Here is a 20,072-nt window from a genome sequence, read left to right on the forward strand (position 1 = left end):
AGGAGAATGAGGGAAAGCAGTGTAGTTGTACAGGGTGTCTCTCTGCTTCCTCTGCTTCCCAACAGCAGGTCCACCTCCTCTTCCCGCTCCCCCCACACAGCTGCTTACTGTGCCTCTGGCCCCCACTAGCTTCTACCATCTCTTCCTCTCATCTCACCAGCCTAGGGGTGGTTGCATTTTAAAAATAATAATAATTATATATATATATAAAATTATTTTATATATATATATATTTATATACAGCTAATCTCTGGATTGTCCTCCTACTTTCTCTTCATTTGGTTTCTTAGCTTTTCTATCCCAGATATAACCAACTGTATGAAATTCCCTCTTTTTGAAAGACAAACAGAGGTCTCTTTTTTTCCTAGATGAGCCCTGATTGATAAAGCAAGACATGTCATCTCTCTGAACGAGTTTCTTATCCAGAGGCTGGAGCTATTATATCTCATGAGGCCGTTTCAGTTATAACTCACATGGCCTAAAATAGTTAAAGCGGTTTGGTCAGAGTCTTACAACCAATTAACGACACACTCAGCACTCGAACCCAGATTTCCTAAACAGCAAAGGGTCATCGTGGCAATGTGCTTGTCTCCTGAAATCTCACAGTCCAGTTTGTTAGTATACTTGCCGCTTTACCCACAGTGCATTTTCTTGGAAATTATGTTGTCCTTCCCCAAACAAAAAGATTTTCCTGCCTTACAGATTTTATTTTTGTGGACATTTTTAACCCACTTTAAAATGTTGTTTTTAGGGACGCCTGGGTGGCTCAGTTGGTTAAGCGGCTGCCTTCAGCTCAGGCCATGATCCCAGTCCTGGGATCGAGTCCCACATCGGGCTCCTTACTCGGCGTGGAGCCTGCTTCTCCCTCTGCCTCTGCCTGCCACTCTGCCTGTGCTCACTCTCTCTGACAAATAAATAAATAAAACCTTAAAAAAAATTAAAAATTGTTGTTTTTAGAACTGCTGAGGCTTCAGGACTACAGTTCTGAGGGTTCACTTAAGTGGTTTAAGCTGTTTATCTAGCAGATTTCAACACTGATCCCCTATATTTGATATGAAAGTCCAATACGATAATGCAGTTGGATGCTGTAAATCATACCACTGCACCCACCACTGACTGGTTTGAACTTGAATAGCCCCTTCAGCATTGGAGTTTGTCTTTTCCTGCCCTGGGTTTAGTAGAAATAAGAGGGGCTAACAGTGCTGCCGTTTGAATTCCTGGCAGCCAATATCCTGTGCTTGCATCAGCAGCCCTGAACATTTAGCTGCAATGATTATTGTTTAACATTCATTGAGACCTGTCAGTGGGCTAGATGGAGAGAGATATGGGATGGGGCACTTAACCTAATGAGGAAATTTGGAGCACATCAGCTTAATTCACTGCAAGCAGCTTTCAGAGAAAATGGAATAGAAAGCTCTGCGGTGTTTGCTACCAGCCTGGTTATTTACAAGCCATCACACAGAAAGTAAAAAAGTGCTCGCTTCCCCTCTCCCTCCAGAGAGAACTCCCTTCTCCCAGTTTTCTAGACGATCACAGCAGCAGTGTGTTGTCCTCCCTGATCTTGTAGGATCTGATCCCGTGACCCCTGTGTTTCAGCTCATCAGAGGTGCTGCATCTTTTCCAGGACAAAGGTCAGATTCTTTGGCTGGTAAACAGAATGTTCCCAGCGTGGCTGGGCCTCACTTCCCATTCTCAGCGTCTGGGCCTCATACCTCCAATCCTTTCCTGTCCCCTTGAACACTTCCTTGACTATCTCTCAGTTCCCTGATAACCCATACCTTTCAGTCTGTGGCATCTGTGCCCCTGTTATGTATGCCTTCTGTCCACTGTGTGCTTGGCAGATTTGTATAGTCTTTTGAGAACCAGCTCAAAAGCCACTGTTGTCTGGAAGTCACCCTGACCTCCACAGGAGCTGTGGCTCTTTCTCATCGTGAACCGTGGAAGAACGGCTCCACCTTAATGAGCCTCCTGTGGGGCAGGTAGTGAAGTGCTACTTCCCCTTTGACAGCGCTGCAGGAGGAAAGTTCTTAATCCCTATTCTGGAAATGAGGAAATGGAGGCACAGACAGGGTAGCCCACCTGCTTAAGGTCACAGAGCTAGGGAGGAAGTGGGAGAGCCCTGTGAAATTCAGGACACCTCCACCTTTCAGGACCCCTCTTTCCTACATGATGCCCTCACACCTTTACTCTTGGGCTTGAAAAGAATAAATTAACCTGCTTTTCTTCTAGCATACACTATAATCCCCTCCTGAGAACACTGCCTTGTCCTCTTTGTACTCTAGGCTCAGGAATATGGTGAGTACACAATAGAGTGCTGAACTTCTTCAGTTGCTTAACCAAATTCCTTTAACTGTGAAGACCCCTCTTGCCATTTGAATCTAGGACAGTGGTCCTCCACCCTGTCCCCATGGTCTGGATGCTCCCCAAGGTGCCCACAGGACAGGTAAAAGAGCTCTGAGCTGTGCATAGCTCTACCTCGTCCTTCCAAACTGAGCCAGATGCCAGGGCAGAATGAAGTCTAGCTCCCCCCATCCCCCATGACTGTCACGTCCCCTTTCTGCCCATCTCTTATCTTGTCAAAATGGCTTTGGCTGCTAGGGAGGCGGGATGGGTTTTCTGTCAGACAGACCTAAGTTGGAGCTTTGTTGCTTTGCATTCTGCGACCTTGAGCACATTTGAGAAGTCCTCCAACCCAGGGTCCTCATTTGTAAAGTGGGGATGATAATGGTATCTGTGTCACAAGCGAAAGTGATTGTTAAGATTCAATGAAGTCATGCCTATAGGGTTCAGCCCAGTTCCTGAGAGTCCTAAGTTCTCAGTAAACATTAACCATAATTATCATTATCTCATTTCTTGGTTTTGTAAATTTCTGCTTAAATGTTCATAGATAAGTAAGGTATGAGTTGATATGGGTACTTGGCTATAATCACTTTCTGTTATTCTATTCAGGGATGTTTTCTTTTTAAATAGCTTATGAAGTTATTTGACCTTTAGAATACAAAAGAATAAAAATATAATATCCACCAGAGAGACTGGAAATTTTGCTCAATTTTCATCAAATGGCAGTGCTCAGATCTCTGCCCTTAGAATATGTCATTGGACTCCTCTACGCAGATGGACAGTGGATCTTGGCTGATGCTTTTTCCCCCTTATTCTAAGGACTTCTTGACCCAAGCAGAATTAAACCTATGAGCAGCTCTGTTAGTGTTTTGATTCTTACAAGACTATGAGGCAAAAGATCAAAACATTCCCCACTCTCCAGGAGATCATGTTAAACACTCCACAGAATAAAACTGTAATAATTACTAATGTTTTGTGAGCATTAACCTTGTAAGCTGAATGCTTTATAATTGTTCTCCTACTTAATTTGTATGACAAGTGAAAAAACCAGATACAATTATTTTCACAATTTTGTAGGTCAGGAGATTGAGGCTCAGAGAGGGAGCAGCTCTTGCCCAAGCTGGCAAATGAGTCTAATTCTGTCCCACTTGGTCAGCTATTGAAAAGGACCTACATACCTTGGGTATTCTTTCTACTTTAAGAGATTTAGATCACTCTTTTACAATCGGTAGTGTGTTGATAAATATTTAACAGCTCTCCAGGAGAGAAATCAGTGCTTGCCATGTCCATAGTATAAATACTTCTACCATGACCGACACCAGGCTGCCACTGTGATGTCAAGCCGATCACTAAATTCCTGAGATTTTAACCATTGGTTCCCAACAGGCAGTACACGGGGCTCCTGGACAGAACTGCTTATGGCCTAACTTAGAGAGTAGCCATCTCCCGAGTACCTTCACCCAGATCCCATCTTCTAGGGCAGTGATGCTCAAGCCTATTGTATTTTAGAATCCCTTCAAAACTGGTAAAAATCTGATGCCCCATTCCAGCCCCAGAGATTCTCTTTTAATCGATCTCGGGTTTGGCTAGGGCAACGGTGTTTTTTTTTAACTCCTCAGATAATTCCTAGGTGCAGCCAGCATTGAGAAACACTAATATAGAAGAATATATCCTACTGATTTGTATTTTTCACCACAGATTTGATTAAGATGTTACACTTTATACCCCATTTTATTTTTTCAAACTTTTAAGTTTTATGGAGTGGGTGGTCAACTGTGCTGTTTATAAAATTTTATTTCAACTAATTTATTCAAGAATTGACTTCTGATGTCTTTTTCTTTCATTGAAACAGTGACTTTGCTATAATAGAAACTTAGCAAAGTGTAGCTGTTATGATTTTTGTTCTTGTTAGCATCTTAAACTCCGCGATCTTGAACAACTTCACAATTCTCCAATGCAGTGGATTTTGTAATTTGTACTTGGTTATGCTCAAATGATTGAAACAATTCTTTTTGTCCCCAGGACAAAATTTTCAGCATCTGTCCCCAAACAGACCCCAGATCAGGGACCTTCCTATCACCCGGAACAACCTAGCTCCTCTGCCAGACCAAAAATGTAAGTATTCTGAATCTTCTTTGGCTGCCTTTGCAAGTGTTAATATGTCTAGACGCAACTGTTATTTCAGTTTACTTTCATATTTTGAGGGAACATCAGGTGCCAAAACTTGTGAATTACAGGAAAATAGAAGAGAGACCGTGTTTAAAGCTTCGTCCAACTTGGTAATGCTTGTTTAGAAAGAAAAAAGAATACTCCCTCCCTTGAGGAATTTTTGTGTTTGGATTATAAAAACAATGACAAGTTTATTTTGCTATGTACTATTTAATGTGTTTAAGAAGGTGCTTTAAAAATTCTTAAGACTGGTCTCTTGACATTGCTTTCCTTACTCTGATGAACAGATACAAATATGTGTTATTCCTGTACTCAGAAGCTATGCATCCCTAAACAGAAAGGAATAATCATGGAGATGCTGTTCACCCATAATGCTTTTGACATTATTGATTTATTTTATAATCTATACAAAAATTTCTTAAATATAAAATATCAAATATATTCTATTCAGCCAGTGACCTTCAAGTTTGAGTGTACTTAAAAGTATTGCCTGGTGTGCTTGTTATAAAGTAGATTTCTGGGCCCCATACCCAGAAATTCTGAGTTTATATATCCTCATATCTGTATGAGGAGGCAGGCTCTATTATTATTCCTATTGTACAGATGAGAAAGCTGAGTTCAGAGAGGTTACATGATTCGCCCAACATTACTTAGGTAGTAAGTAGCAGAGCCAGGAGCAAAACTATAAGACACTGAGTCAGATGACTCATGCAAACAACCAATACTTAAGAATCCTAATTTCCTTCCTTCCTTTTCTTTCTATCCCAGCCCGGTCATTTATAACATATATGCAAGCATGCAGGTACTTTCTCATGCTCGCTCTCTCTCTCTCGCTCTTGCTCTCTTTCTCCATACCCTCTTTATTGCGGAGATTGGATGATTTTAGAGCTGCCTTGTTTCAGACAGGTTTCTTAACCTTCAGTTTCCTACCTTAGCCAATAGGAACACTGCCAGCCTGACAAGGTTGTTGGGAGGATTACATGAGGTAACAGGTGGAAAACCCTGCCTGGCAGCACTTTGCACAGAATAAATATCCAACATGTCTTTTCTGCCCCAGGCTGGAAGGAACCAATCAAGGGTTCTATGATTCCTTAGGTAAAAACAGTGACCAGGGGGTCTTAGTATAACCCTGTCCTTCCGCAGATAAGGAAAAGGAGAGGTGGAGATAATATGTCCAAACTCAAAGAGTTTGTAGCCAAAACCAAAATCTCAGATCCATTCCTTCGCTTTTCCTGATCCATGTAAAGTGAGAGTTTGAGATGGTGTGAATTCAATCACTAGATGAAATTCAAGCCTGACCTTATCTTTAAGCAGAAATGATTCACAAAGATACCTAATTAAGTAGTCACTTGGCCTTGAATCCTGGTGGGGTTTGGAGAAGCCAGAGAAGGGATTTTCTTTGGCAGAGCCCAGGAGCCTTTGTTCTCCACAATTAAAAGTAGGGAGAGAAGGGAAGATAAAGATAATTAAAAGTTGGGAGAGAAGGGAAGATAAAGAAGGGAAGATAAAGAAATCAGCTTTAGCTCAATGAAAAAGAAATGGAAAGGTACAGAGGGCTTTTCTTAAGAGAACACTGAGAACATTTTGAGGTTCACGTAAAATAGCGGTACAGATGTCTTGGGGCTCATTTAGAGCATTATGCTGACTTGGCCATCAACAGCTACTCCACCCCAGGAAAAGAGAGCTCTGCCAGGCACACACAGCCTGATGTGTTTTGAACAAACTTGGCTCCGTCTTGTGTTTCTGCATATTTGACATCGCTGATGACACGTGGTAAGCCTGAATGGATAGAGAGACATAGCTTTTTCCTGCAGCTGGGCTCTCACCAAGACAGGCTCCTTAGAAATTCCTCCACTCCTCATTCTGCCACCTCCATTCTGAGAGAAGCAAACCTTTAAAGACTCCCGTTCTGTTCTTTCTCTGCAGTTCTGTCTGGAGGACCTCTGCGGACAAACCGAGTGCTTCCTGCTATTCCAAGCCAACGGGGACACAGCACAGCAGCCGAGGACAGAGAAAGCTTGGCCAATCCCGCCACTGATGAAAATTTTTAACTGTGGGTCACCAGCTGTAAAAATAGAGATTACATATATTTTCAGCCGTCAAAAAATTAGATTACTCTATAGTTTGTGAGAACAGAGTGATGTAGTAAATTGCGTTCTAGAAGCCATTCACAGTTTTATAACTCTTTATTCCAATGATGCTTCCCAAAGAAGTGCTTGGAATCTTTGATTGTATATATGTTTTAAGTCTGTGAGTTTCTGTGGCGTCTCCATGCCAAAATAAAAAGTCACAATATGTTATCAGCGGGGAGACTTTGCTGTGTTTTGTTTGCATTGTGGCATCCCCATATTTTTTTCCTAAATGATTTTGTTTTAAAAATACATGCTTTGCTGAATAAAAAACAACAGAAAAGTATATTCCATACTTTTTCTTCACATTTATTGCAATTCTATCTTATGTTGATGAAACTTAATTAAAATCATAGTAAATTCCTTTATAAACAGTCAGTTTATAGCTTTTAAATGTACAGGCTTCTGTAAGATATTTTCTAACATCTTCTGATTCTGGCTATAGCCCAAATCATTTGCCAGTGTTTATGTACCTTCTTTCTTATTTGATTATTTCCACTTACTGTCATTTTTAGATATGATTGTTGTAATAGTGAGAAGATCATGTGAGTTGGAAGGGTCTACATCCTGGCCTAACTGAATAAGATAGGAATTTCTCATACATTCCTCAAATACTCTGTGTATTTAATCATTCTTTTCTCTGAGAATAATGGTCTCTGCCTATTCAAGACATTCTCAAACGTATGATTTAGTAAAGTTTGAAAGACTACTGCTAACTGTAGGTCTTACTAAGATGTTTGTGTGTTGTTTGGACTGATTTAAACTTCAAGGTCTAGGTGTATAAGATCATAGTCATTCTGTGTTATTTCTTTTTATTTATTTATTTATTTATTTATTTATTGGGTGTGTGTGTGTGTGTGTGTGTGTGTGTTTGACAAAAGAGAGGGTTTTTTTGACAGAGAGACAGTGAGAGAAGGAATACAAGCAGTGGAAGTGGGAAAGGGAGAAGCAGGCTTCCCGCTGAGCAGGGGGCCTGATGCAAGGCTCGATCCCAGGACCCTGGGATCATGACCTGAGCTGAAGGCAGACACTTAACAACTGAGCCACCCAAGTGCCCCAAGTCTGTGTTATTTCTAAGACTATATGTTATTCTGTAAATATCTCAAGTACAATACTACCATTTTATATTGGCATTATTTGTTGAGAGAGGTCAGACTGTGCCATTAACTAAACAGAAACTCCTCTGAGGCCAAATCATAGTTTTTTGGCTTTGCACTTCTAGAAATGTATACAGTGCCTGGCACACAATGGCACTCAGTCTCCCCCCCCACCCAGGAAAGAAGGAAGGGAAGGAAATAGGGATGTAGAAAGAGAGGTGGCAAGGTAGAGAGATGTAAGAAGTGATAATAAAGAGGTTACTAGTCTACAGTCTCATTTTGCCAATGATAGTAGTCTGAATTAGGGATTATAGAAGAGAAAGCCTTTGACGGTCACCCAGGCTAATGGGAGGGCAAATGGAAGAGCTCTCAGGACATAGATTCTGAAGGGTTTTCTCTTACGTTTTGTTCATGGGCTGCATCTTGGAAGAATCCTTCTTTGTTAAGTATCAGTTAGGTGGTCCTATAATATCACCGGTTACTTCTGAATCTATGTTTGTGCAAGTAGATACCCAGACATAGCTGGCTTAGCTTAGTCAGGACAGGCCAGCCTCTGCTGCAATAATAAACCACCCCCAAATCTCCTTGGCTGACAATGCTCATTCACAGTACAGGTCACGTACCAGCTGGCAGAGTTGGCAGGTGTACATTCTACTTCAGCATGCACCTCCTTGGTGATAAAAATAGAGGAAGTTCCAGGAGAGTCTCATCCCTTCCCTTTACATTTCATTTGCCAAATCAAGTCATGTGGGGACATGCCTAACTCCAAATGAGGTAAGCAGGAATGGGGAGAACTGGAATATTAATGAATTATCCAAAAAATTAGGAATGGGGAGAACTGGAATATTAATGAATTATCCAAAAAATTACCACACTAACCAAAGCTGTCCCCAAGTGCTCATTTAAGTTCCCTTTACCAAGTGGATAGCTAATGGCTAAAGCAATTTAAAAAACAGGGAAACCAGAGCACCTGGGTGGCTCAGTGGGTTCAAGCCTTTACCTTTGGCTCAGGTCATGATCCCAGGGTGCTGGGATCGAAGCCTGCATCAGGCTTTCTGCTCAGCGGGGAGCCTGCTTCCTCCTTTTTCTCTCTGCCTGCCTCTCTACCTACTTGTGATCTCTGTCAAATAAAATCTTAAAAAAATAAAAATAAAAATAAAAAACAGGGAAACCATAGGGTCTATAGGTCTGGAAAAAGCCACCATCCCCCGACACTTGCACCAAGGTATACACATGTAACATTTCCGTTTAGTTTTTTTCTTTTTCTTTTTTTAAAGATTTATTTATTTTATTTGAGAGTAAGAGAGAAAGAGCATGCACCCAGGGGGAGGAGCAGAGGGAGAGGGAGAGAGAGAACCATGAGTTGACTCTGCTGAGCATGGAGCCTGATGCAGGGCTCAATCCCACGACCCTAATATTATGACCTGAGCTAAATTGAGTCAGACACTCAACAGACTAAGCCACCTGGGGCCCCCACACTTAGCATTTTCTAATGTTAGGCCTGCCCACTGAAGTTGATTTAAGAATCTTGGGCACCTGGGTGGCTCAGTGGGTTAAAGCTTCTGCCTTTGGCTCAGGTCATGATCCCAGGGTCCTGGGATTGAGCCCCACATCAGGGTCTCTGCTCCACAGGGAGCCTGCTTCCCGCCCCCCGCCTGCCTGCCTCTCTGCCTACTTGTGATCTCTGTCTGTCAAATAAATAAATAAAATCTTTAAAAAAAAAGAATCTTTTGTCAGCTATGAAGAAGTATTATGCTGTCCACTACCAACTTTTTAAATAGACTAGTTAACCTTTTGTCACCAAGTAAAGTGGCTTGTTTGGCGTAGATTTATCCTTTTACTGATGAAATCAGATATTAAGTATTTGCTGGTTTGTGCCCAACTTAAAAAATGTCAAGTAAGTTTTTATTCTAAAATGACTATTATTTTACCTCTTATATTTCCCTTCCTTGCTAAAGACATGTCATTTATTTACACAATAAAAATCATAACTGTTCATACATTATTTCACTGGGATCATTACATCAACCTGTATTATCCAAGTACAGACAAGGAATCCAAGGCAAAGAAAGAAGTTGACTAGTTCGCCCACAGTCACACAGCTGATGGCAGAGTCTTCCTAGTCCCATAGTCCACATACATAATTCCCAAATCATTGTTTTCCTGTTCCAGAAATATCATTGGTGCGATACACCTTTGGCAAAGCATCCCTTTCTGGATTTATTCATTCAGCCTAAAAGCTGTACAGGCAGAGTAGAGCTAAAGTTAATATTTGCGGAAAGAGTCCACCAATTCAGTAATTTGTGCTAACCAGTTAGGGTTGTTGGAAAGGTAGAGTTCCCCCCCATTTTTCTTATTTTCCTTCGGTAATCACCTGGGGTAACACAGGTGTTCTTTCTCCCCATAAGCACTAAACTCTAACACTCTCATTTTCATAGGACTCAGCCAATATAAAAAGCTTCTGTGACTCCAGTTTATTATCCTTTCCAACTCTTAATAATCACAGCTTGATAACATAATTTTAGAAAATGTCACCAAGTGACTAATTAGAAAATTGTGCCTTCCAGAAAGACAAACATAATCATTGATTTTGCTTTTGCCCCTACTCTTTGAAGTTTACCAATGCATGTCTCTAAGCATCTTGGTGTTTTAAAGGCAGTCTTGAAAACAAACTTCAGAATCTACTGTAGGGCTTAAATGGGATAATTAAGAAGAAACATATCTGAACTTAGCATAAAACATAACACTCAAGTGAAAAACTAAGTTAATAATAATAAAAAGAACACATGATAGCAACTCTCAAGTGTGGTAGTTAGCTTCTCTTATTGCCTTCAGAGAAAATTATCTTTCTCCTTAGAGGTGCTGGGGTGGCTCAGGCAGGTTAAGCTACCAACTCTTGATTTCAGCTCAGGTCATGACCTCAGTGTTGTGGGATCAAGACCTGCGTTCCAGCTCCACAATCAGCACAGTCTGCTTGTCTCTTTCCCTCTGCTTCTCCTCTCATGCACTCTCTCTCTCTCCCTCTAATAAATAAATAAAATCTTTTTTAAAAAAAATCCAATCAGGAAATTCCATCAGAGTCACATATTTCCTAGACATTGGCATAGAAATATTAATACTGACAGATGAAGATTGTCACCAAACTTTATGTTTCTATCAAAACTATTGTTTTCAAAGAAAATGCCTTCCCATTCTGACCTCTATTTTAGTCCATCCAACCTTGGTCTTTTAGGCAACTGAGCTTCAAGCTTCAAGAAATCCCCAAAGACCAACATGAAAAGTCAATGAATCAGCATGGTATATTAGCACAACTGTCATCAGAAGGATAAAGGTAATTTTTACACTAACGTGTGAAAAGTGGGAAGTAGCTTGTTAATTATTAAATCCCTAGTAAAAATTTTATTAATGGTGAATGGTAAGTCACTTTACAATTTCTAGTGGTCCACAACTGGGAAAAATGAGAACAAAAGAAACACTGCTGTTTCCCTTAGGTAGACTCTAACATGTTGTGTTTACTGATGGGAAGATGGAGTTTGGAGATTTGGAGATGAGAGGCCAGCTATAAGGTGAGAAGGTGGAGGGAAGGTGGAGAGTAGTTGGCCGCACATGGTAAGTGAATGCAAGAACTGAGCCCAGATACAGATGATCATGAACAGTATCTTTGGTGCCCAGAATGTGAATCACCACTAGAGACATAGCAGTAAGTGACATAAAGGGACGAGGAAAGGAAATTCTCTCCATTATTTCCATTTCACGCGGTGTATAAAAGTACTCCCAAAGAAGCTTTTAAAGAGAAACCAATTATATTTACCAACTATTCAGATGCTGATAATGAAAAGACCAGCTTATGAGGAAGCAAAGACACATATTAGAGCCAAAAGAATAGTTCTCTGTGATAAAATAAGAACAGGTCTCACCTGCAGAAGATGACACCCATTTCCCTTGACTAATACTGAAGACATTGTTCCAAGATGTCCCAGGAGATATGAACTATAATTTCTCTACTTCGTCCGGGTTCAATCCTACCTACTGATGAGATACAGAGAAGACAGGCATTATGCTCAATCAGGTTAAAAAAAGAAACTTAAAACCCTAAAAATGGACTTCGGGAACACCACTATGGAGCCAAACACTAACCATATTTGAAAAAGTAGAACTTATTCAAGCTGCAGAGCTAGATGAGAAGTTTCTGAAAGTATGTAGGAGAATAACAAACCGCCAGTGAGGCCAATCAGCACTGTGGTTTACGGCTAGAAGGAGGCTGCCAGAGGACTTTTCTCAAATCTCTATGGCGAAGCTAAGTAAGCATTTGAATTCCAGAAAAGCTAAAAACCAAAGGAATGTTCTCATGTGTTGAAATAGCTTGCTCTAAGATACCTACCCCAGTGTTCTCTGAATAAGTGACTTTGAGGAGGGAAAAAATAGAAAGGCAAAGGAAAAAGGAAAAGACTTAAAGAATCTCCCTTCCGTTGAATGTCTAACTCCTGAGTTCTGGAGAGCTAGCCCTTTCAGTCTCTATTAGTGGAGCGTTTAGGGCGCATCCTCTCCCCTTTGCCACCTTCTACTAGCTCAGGATGAAGAGTCAAACTTCCATAAAGCCCTTTCTCCTATTCTAACAAAGGCTTATATAATAAATAAGATTTTGCTTCCTCGGATATGCTCGGGCCAGCTCTTACCAGCTTGTAAGAGTTGGTTGTTAAATCCAGTATGCAAGAAGTCTGAACCACTGGTGGCTTGACCTTGGCCCCGTGGACTCTGGAAAACACTAAAAATCAGGACTTTCTTATATTTGAGATCTGGTTTACCAGCATACCACTAGGTATAACATTTTGGGGAGTAATCTTTTAGGTATAAGAGCACTTTAATGTTATTTTCTGCAAAAGCTTTGTTTGTTTCCGTTTGGCCTACTGGCTTGGTCTGTCGTGTTCAGGGTGGCTGAACAGAGGCCCGGTGGCCGCAGGAAGAGGCTCGGGCAGAAGCCCTGACTTCAGGCCCGCAAGAGTCCCGGTGACGCCCGAAGGGGAGCCGCGTGAGGTGACGTCTGGGGGCCGCCCGCGGAGTCGGACAGGCGGCGGCCATCTTCTCAGTCGGCGGCGCCTGCGCCACGAGGCTGAGCTCCGGAGGGCGGCCCGCTGAGCCCGGGCGGCACCTGCGTCTACCGCTCGCGTCAGCGCGGCCTCCGCACGCACGTCCCGGAAGGGGCGCCGCCGGCCGCTTGGTTGGCGTCTTCAGGCGACGCCGAGGACCGGGATCTTCTCCTCCGCCCGCTGGCGGGAGCGGCGCCGACGGAGCCACGTGCTCCCCGCCGAGCCGCCGCCCGGAGAGAGGTCAGTGCAGGGGGCCCAGAGGGCCGGGCGTCCACGCGGCCTCCGCCTGGGTGGGATCAGGCGACGGTGGGAGCTCCTGCTGGGGCGCCGGGGGGCACTGCAGGGGCTACGTTCGCCCCGCGGTATTGGCTGTCCCAGGAGGCAGACTGTGGTTCTGAAGGCTGCGACCGGAAAAGAGGTTGCCGGGTGTGGGAGGCCGGAGGAAGGGGCGTCCCGGCGTCTGTTCCTTCCAAACACTGTGGAAGAGACCGATACCTGGAACTGTGTAGGAGATTGCGATATTTAAAATATAGATCCTTTTGCAAACACTGCTGAGGCACAGGAATCATGTGTAGGTTTTACTGTATTAACTGTATTTACTGTATTTTGTGGTGTAGAATATAATCCAAGTGTCAGTGAAACCCATATGATAAATGAATGCGTGACTCAACATTGCGCTCAGAATGCGGTTTGCCCTTAGAGCTCATCATGAGCCACATCACACCGCAATGAGTACTCCTGAATGAACAGTTTCTCCGTGTTACCCTGTGAGTCTTTTAACAGCTCACAGCTCAGTTTAGGCCCTTGTTCTGTTCAAGATAGGTAGCCTGGTGGTAAGGTAGGCTCTGTAACTTCACGTCTGATCTTGTAGTTACCCCCACCCGGAAAACTCAGGAAAATGCCTGAGTTTCCGCCGTAACTGCCCACCTAGTTAAGAGATCACTACAGCCCTTGGGAAGGAGTGGAAGGCAGGTAGGAAATGAATGTGACAGTGCCTTTCTTCAGGCCAGTTGTCCGAGAATCAAGGAGATAAACAGGGTTCTCCTTATATGTATAAGCCAGGCAAATCGTGGCTGTCTGTGAATCTGAATTGCTTGGCCGGTTGCATAACCAGTCACTGTTTGTTGTAAAGAGAAAGGTTAATTTAAATCTGTGACCCAAGAACTCAGACATCACTCAGAGAGGCAGGGAGGCCTCTTACAGATTCAGCTCTAACGTCAGCATCTGGAAATTATCCCCGTTTCCAGCATCTTTTCTCTGTTCTTGCGTTAACTTGTTCTGGATCAGAAGCGGATGGTTGTACAGTATTTAAGCTGTCATTCCTTCTCTCAGCAAGCATTTATTGACTGTTCGCCCTGTGGTAGGTGCTGTAACTTACAAAGTAACTTACAAAGTATAAAGTAACTTACAAAGTAACTTACAAAGTATAAAGGATAAAACAAATTTATATGAGGTTATGTTATGAGGATTTTCCTGTATTTATTAGAAGAAAAAAGTCATTTAAACTGTGTACTCTCTGTTTTGGTCCTTTTTAAAATTTGAAGCCAATAAATTAACTTATAACATGTGAACCTTAAAAAATAAACTAGCCAGTTTACCAGTAAAAGGAGTTTATTTGGGAACAGGGGAATAGCAATACTGGACATGCAAACTATAGCAACCATTGGAAAGTCCAGATCACTTAGGAGAGGAGTGTTCTTTTATAGGGACACATAGGCTATTGGTGGGGGGGGGGGGGCTGTTGGAAGCAAAAGTCCATTGGAAGAGGACAAGAGTTTGGGGTTGTGGCAGCTTCTCATTTGCTGAGTTGGCTGTAGTTGTCACTGGCTGGACTGTTCCTGGGCAAGGAGAAAACTTCCTTCCTTTTGTGGAATGGTAAAATAAGCTTCAGCCTCCTGGGAGGTTTGAACTGTGCTTATTCCTAGTGGGATCTGCAAACAGGGGCAAGAAGGCTCCCCCTTCAGGGTTTCCCAACTCCCCTTTAAATGAGGTTTCCTGTATTCATTTTCCCAAGTAAAACCAAATGTTAACTCTTAAATTGCTTCTCTACTTTTATTGGTTTTTAATTATTATGATATGGCTATTTATTTATTTTTAAATAATTTCTACACTGAACGTGGGGCTCAAACTCACAGCCCCAAGATAAAGAGTCTCACACTCCACCAGCTGAGCCAGCTGGGCACCTCTATAGCATTTTATTTTAGAAAAGAAGAAGAAGAAGAAGAAGAAGAAAAACCCTTCTATTTTCCTAGAATAAATTTTCATGTTAGAAATTCCCACAGTGGGAATGTAACAATTTAGTGAAATAATAATCCAGAGTATTAACATTGTAACTTGAATTAACACTCAAGATCCTGAAAATGAAGCCAGAGGTACAGGGTCAGAGTATAAGGAAATCTAGACTAGTTCTTATAAAGTGGTAACTGCTACCCAAAAACCAGAAACTTGACATATTTGGCAAAGCTGTGCCACTCTCCAAAATGTTGACATTGCTGAGTCTTTCTTTCTCAAAATGATACTTCGTGCTAATTTGACCTCATTTCCTTATCAGTAGATCTGTTCAGGAAAGGATAGCCAACTGCTGAGACACTATAGGAAGTGGGGGGGGGGAGCGTGGAGGGAGGAGGAGTGGACATGGAAGCTCATGCTTTCACCAGACTTGTCCCTGCCATTCCCAGTCCAACCCAGGGGCCAAGGAGAGAGTTTCTCTGGGTGGAGCAACAGAATAAGCAATGGTAGTTACCCCTGCAAAGAGGAGAGAGGTGTTTCTGGTACTCCTGAGGCACAGCTTTTTTTTTTTTTTTTTAAATTTCAGTTAGCCAACATATAGTACATTGTTAGTTTCAGATATAGTATTCAGTAATTTATCAGTTGCATATAACACCCAGTGCTCATCACCACATGCCTCCCTTAATGCCCATCACCCAGTTACCCCATCTTCCCACCCACCTCCCTTTGTTCCCTATAATTAAGAGTCTCTCATGGTTTTTCTTCCTGTCTGATGACTTCCCATTCAGTTTTCCCTCCCTTCCCCTATGATCCTCTGCACTTTCTTGTATTCCACAGAGGAGTGAAACCATATGATAATTGTTTTTCACTGATTGATTTATTTTGCACAGCATAATACCCTCCAGTTCACAGCTTTTTTAATGGAGTATCCATTACCTTATCTCTCTTGGTGCAAACTTTTTTAACACAGTGCCTCACAAGAGGCAAAATAAACTGACATCTGTGATCCAATTTCTCTTAATCTCTTAAAGATTCTGTGGGTGTGCACATGAACTCTGGAAAAGGGAGGAGGAAGGAAAGAGGCCTGAAAGATCTGTCAGCTTTGAAAGCAGCCCCCCAATGATAGAGAATTGGCTTTAAGTCTCATAGACCTAAGTATGTGCACATGCAGACATCAAGCATAAAGTTAAAAATCATCTGTCTTTTCTGTAACGCTGGTTGTTATGAGAAGGGAAGCAGAACAAAATGTCGGGAAGCTTCTCTAGTGTGTTTTATCTTCAACATTTGAAAGGTAACTATACAAATCATTTTAAAATCAGGATTAACTCAACAGAACTCTGAATTTTTTTTTATTAGCTTAAAATTTCCCTGGCAAGAATATATGGGTAATTACCTTTTTTCAATTAAAGTGAATGTGGAGGAGGTGTCTTTTTGACAGTTTTTAAGAGAAAATGAATAATGAAGAAGAATGGCCATTTAGTTCCTAAAGACATATATTTTTATAAAATGTGCTAGCCCTTCTAACACTACTAATATACTTAAAAAAAAAAAAAGATTTTATTTATTTCTTAGAGAGCAGGAATGCAAGTGGGGGAAGGGGCAGAGGGAGAAGCAGGCTTCCCGCCAAGCAGGAACCCAGGGGTGGGGCTCCATCCCAGGACCCTGGAATGATGATCTGAGCTGTAGGTAGCTGCTTAACTGACTGAGCCACGCAGGCACCCTGACTAATACTCTTTTTGATGTGAGGAACAATACTTCTTAATAATGACTTTAATCTTATTTATTTATTTTTTTTATTTGTCAGAGAGAGAGCGAGCGAGAGCGAGCATAGGCAGACAGAGTGGAAGGCAGAGTCAGAGGGAGAAGCAGGCTCCCCGCAGAGTAAGGAGCCGGATGTGGGACTCGATCCCAGGACACTGGGATCATGACCTGAGCCGAAGGCAGCTGCTTAACCAACTGAGCCACCCAGGCGTCCCAATAACTTTAATCTTATAATTAAAAATTCTGTAAAAAGTTATGGCAGAGACTATCAGAAGAAACTAAGCAGTCTTTCTTAAATGTTACCTTGTTTTCATTTACTACCTATCTTCTGCTGCTAACTCTCCCTTCTTCAGACAAAGATTGATTATTTTAGCAAAAAAGTTATGAATACCTGTTATGTGCATTGGTCCAGGGTGAGGAAGCGACAGTTGTGAATAAAACAAAATGTGATGAGGAAGCCAGCCAAAATTCTCCAGGTTGCATTTACATAGGTAAGGCATGACAAAGACTGTTGATTACCTCCGGTTCTATTTTCTGACTTTGTCCCATCAGTGTCCAAGGAACTCCATGAAATCTGATTGATTGCCAGTTACTGGCATTGCTGCCTCTAATAGCCCTGTTTGCCTGGGGTCTATTTCCTGTGAGAATTGATCAAGTACATGGAGAGAAAAGTAGAAAACCAAAGGGGACCATGCCACTTACTTTAGAAAGATTCTTTAAATGGGCAATAAAGACAAAGTCTCATTAAGAGGAGGTTTTCAGAAGGTATTTGATGGTGGGGAGAGAACTGGAGGCCAGAGGATAGAGCATAAGCAAAGGAGATTTTTACAACCAGAGGGTGTGTAATGGAGAAAATTAAAATCCAGAACAGAAATAGCCATTCAAAGCTGCTGCAAAGAAAAAAAAAATGGGAAAGAAAAGGAGAAGCAGATGGAGGTCCAGGAAGGACCTCAGACATTAGAAAAGAACATTTTAGGGGTGCCCAGCTAGCTTAGTCGGCTAAGCACTTGACTCTTCATCTTAGCTCAGGTCTTGATATCAGGGTCATGAGTTGAATGAAGCCTGGTGTTGGGCTCCACAGTGGGCATGGATCCTACTTAAAAAAAAAAGGAAAGAACATTTTTAGTTGAAGCAATAAACGAGAGAGGAGAAACAAAAGCAGCTCATGTTCTTCTCTTGGGCCTGGTATAGGTGCTTCCCATTCATAAATAGCTACTATCCCTCAGTCATTTACTACAGTGCAGTTGTGGTTCTAAGTCTCGTACTCATGGGAGTCCTCTTGTGGAACCCTCATAACCGTCCCATGAGATCAGGACCATTACCCTGCCTTACAGCTGTAAGTGGCAGGACCAGCCTCCTTGCCCAAGTTGTGTGGCTCATAGTCCCTGCACATCCTGCTTCCTGTGCCCCCCTTACCCCCCCGGAAGCTCACCTGGTTCTGCTGAGACTGCCGGCACTACCAATACCATGGTGACCTCTTCTTCCTGGGAATATGGCAAAACCACTTGTCCCGAGCCCTTGCAGCAGGGTGAGGCATGGGCTGATTCTGAATGTGAGTGGCCATGATGTGTCCAAACTCTCTAAAACCTCCCAGAGGACCTTTCATGCTCTCTCGGTTCCGTCACCAAGAGTAAGACACAGAGGCCCCAGGGGAGAACTCTGAGGCCATAGAAGATGGCGAAACCACTCCCTGACATGGCCTGAGTCCAATTGCCAAAGATGGACTTCAGTGTTTTCAAGAAATAACTTGTCTCGTCTTAAATCACTGAGATTTAGGAGTTACTCTAGTAGTAGCTTTTTGCTGTTAAGACTTCCACTTTTTTCCTGGAAAAGCTCTTTGTCATCTTGTATAGGGTATCTCAGCAAACCAATGGAGTGGTTCTTGGCTTTGCCTATAGAGCCTATGCTTCAGAATTCTTGGTGACGAGCAAGCTGGGCAGGATCACTCTGGGGACCTGTATACTCTGGAAGGCTAAGGAGGCTGGTGAGCCCAGAGCGGTACAAGCTGCATCTTCTTGTAGGTCAAGCTGAACTGGGACACCTCATGCCACAAGAGAGGTCTTGGTGTTCAGGACTCCTGCTCTTTCTGTCTGTCAGGCCAATGAGACACCCCTGGGTTCTATCTGTGCATCGCCTAAGGGATTTCTCAGGTAAGTTCCACACATTCCTCACTGTACTCAGTATTTTTCCAAATATCCAAGGTCCTGACACACAGCTACAGATAATTGCCTCTTTCCTCTGACATTTTAACCACTCAGTCACTGCATCTACTTCTAGACTTTTTAGGGGCCTAAGAAGAGAAGGAAATGGGGATTCAGATTTTTGGTGCTCTGTCAACCGCAGAATGCTTGCCAAGCTGCAAAAGAAGAGAGCCATCTTTTCCCACACCCACCAATCACCATAATAGGCATGGTAAGTGGTTCATGAGCTATAACAGAGAGAATCTGGTGATGTTAAATGGAGAACTCAGAAGGAATGAGATTAATGGAGTATGGTCATTGTCTACTTCCATTTTCCTGCTTTAAGATCTTTGATATATCTTCCCATCTTTGTGCCCTTGGGGTGGGGAAAAAAGGTCAGGGATGCAGAACCAAGGTTCTCTGGGAGGACTGACATCTTGTAAGCCTGCAAGCCTGAATCTCTGGGCAGGTGGGGGACCCAAATGTTCTCTGAAGGTGAATAGAAATAATCTTATCTAAAACAAGGGCAATGTTGGACTCTGTTTTTGGACTTCCAGGCTTGGCTCTTGGTCGAATATTGCAGTTACTTAGGCTAGCAGATCTCTGGTCTATTAAAAAAAAAAGCAAAAGCAAAAAAAAAAAGCAGCAAGCATCCGTGGGTCTCCTGCAGAAGCAGTCACTGCAGAGGCAGTAAGAAGCACTGAGCAGTTATTATCTGGAGCACCTCTCTGACACCAGAGGTTACTTCACTCTGTTTGAAGATAACCTAGTACATATCCATAAGAGAAAAGCATGGTTTATTTCAGTATCTTTTATGAGTGGCTATCCATATTATAAAATCACAAAACATGGACACTGAAAGAGAGCTTAATGAAACTTAATTTTCCTGATTTAGGAAATGAGATTGTTAGACTAGAACAATTATAAATATGCTTCCGACTATTAAAGTCATACATACCCATGGACACATAAAAAGAAGCCATAAAGTATCAAGCTGCATTTTTTTTTTTTAAAGCAAACATGTCAAAATGCCTACATGATACATTTCTTTCAGGAAGTAAGTCTCAATTGACGGTGAAT

At 42.3% G+C, this 20,072-nt stretch overlaps 1 protein-coding gene across 1 annotated transcript in view; it reads left to right on the plus strand.

Moving 5' to 3' along the window:
• ANKRD55 (ankyrin repeat domain 55) overlaps positions 1-6,809 on the plus strand; it is an 88,875-nt gene extending 82,066 nt beyond the window's left edge. Inside the window, exons 11-12 of the mRNA XM_013052329.2 lie at positions 4,363-4,455; positions 6,436-6,809. Coding sequence (XP_012907783.2) covers positions 4,363-4,455; positions 6,436-6,560 — 218 coding nt within the window. The 3' untranslated portion in view covers positions 6,561-6,809. The remainder of the gene's footprint in view (positions 1-4,362; positions 4,456-6,435) is intronic.
• Positions 6,810-20,072: the final 13,263 nt, after the last annotated feature.

This window comes from Mustela putorius, unplaced genomic scaffold (assembly GCF_011764305.1).
Source record: "Mustela putorius furo isolate JIRA1106 unplaced genomic scaffold, ASM1176430v1.1 tig00000145_pilon_pilon_pilon, whole genome shotgun sequence".
In the NCBI taxonomy this organism is placed as follows: domain Eukaryota; kingdom Metazoa; phylum Chordata; class Mammalia; order Carnivora; family Mustelidae; genus Mustela; species Mustela putorius.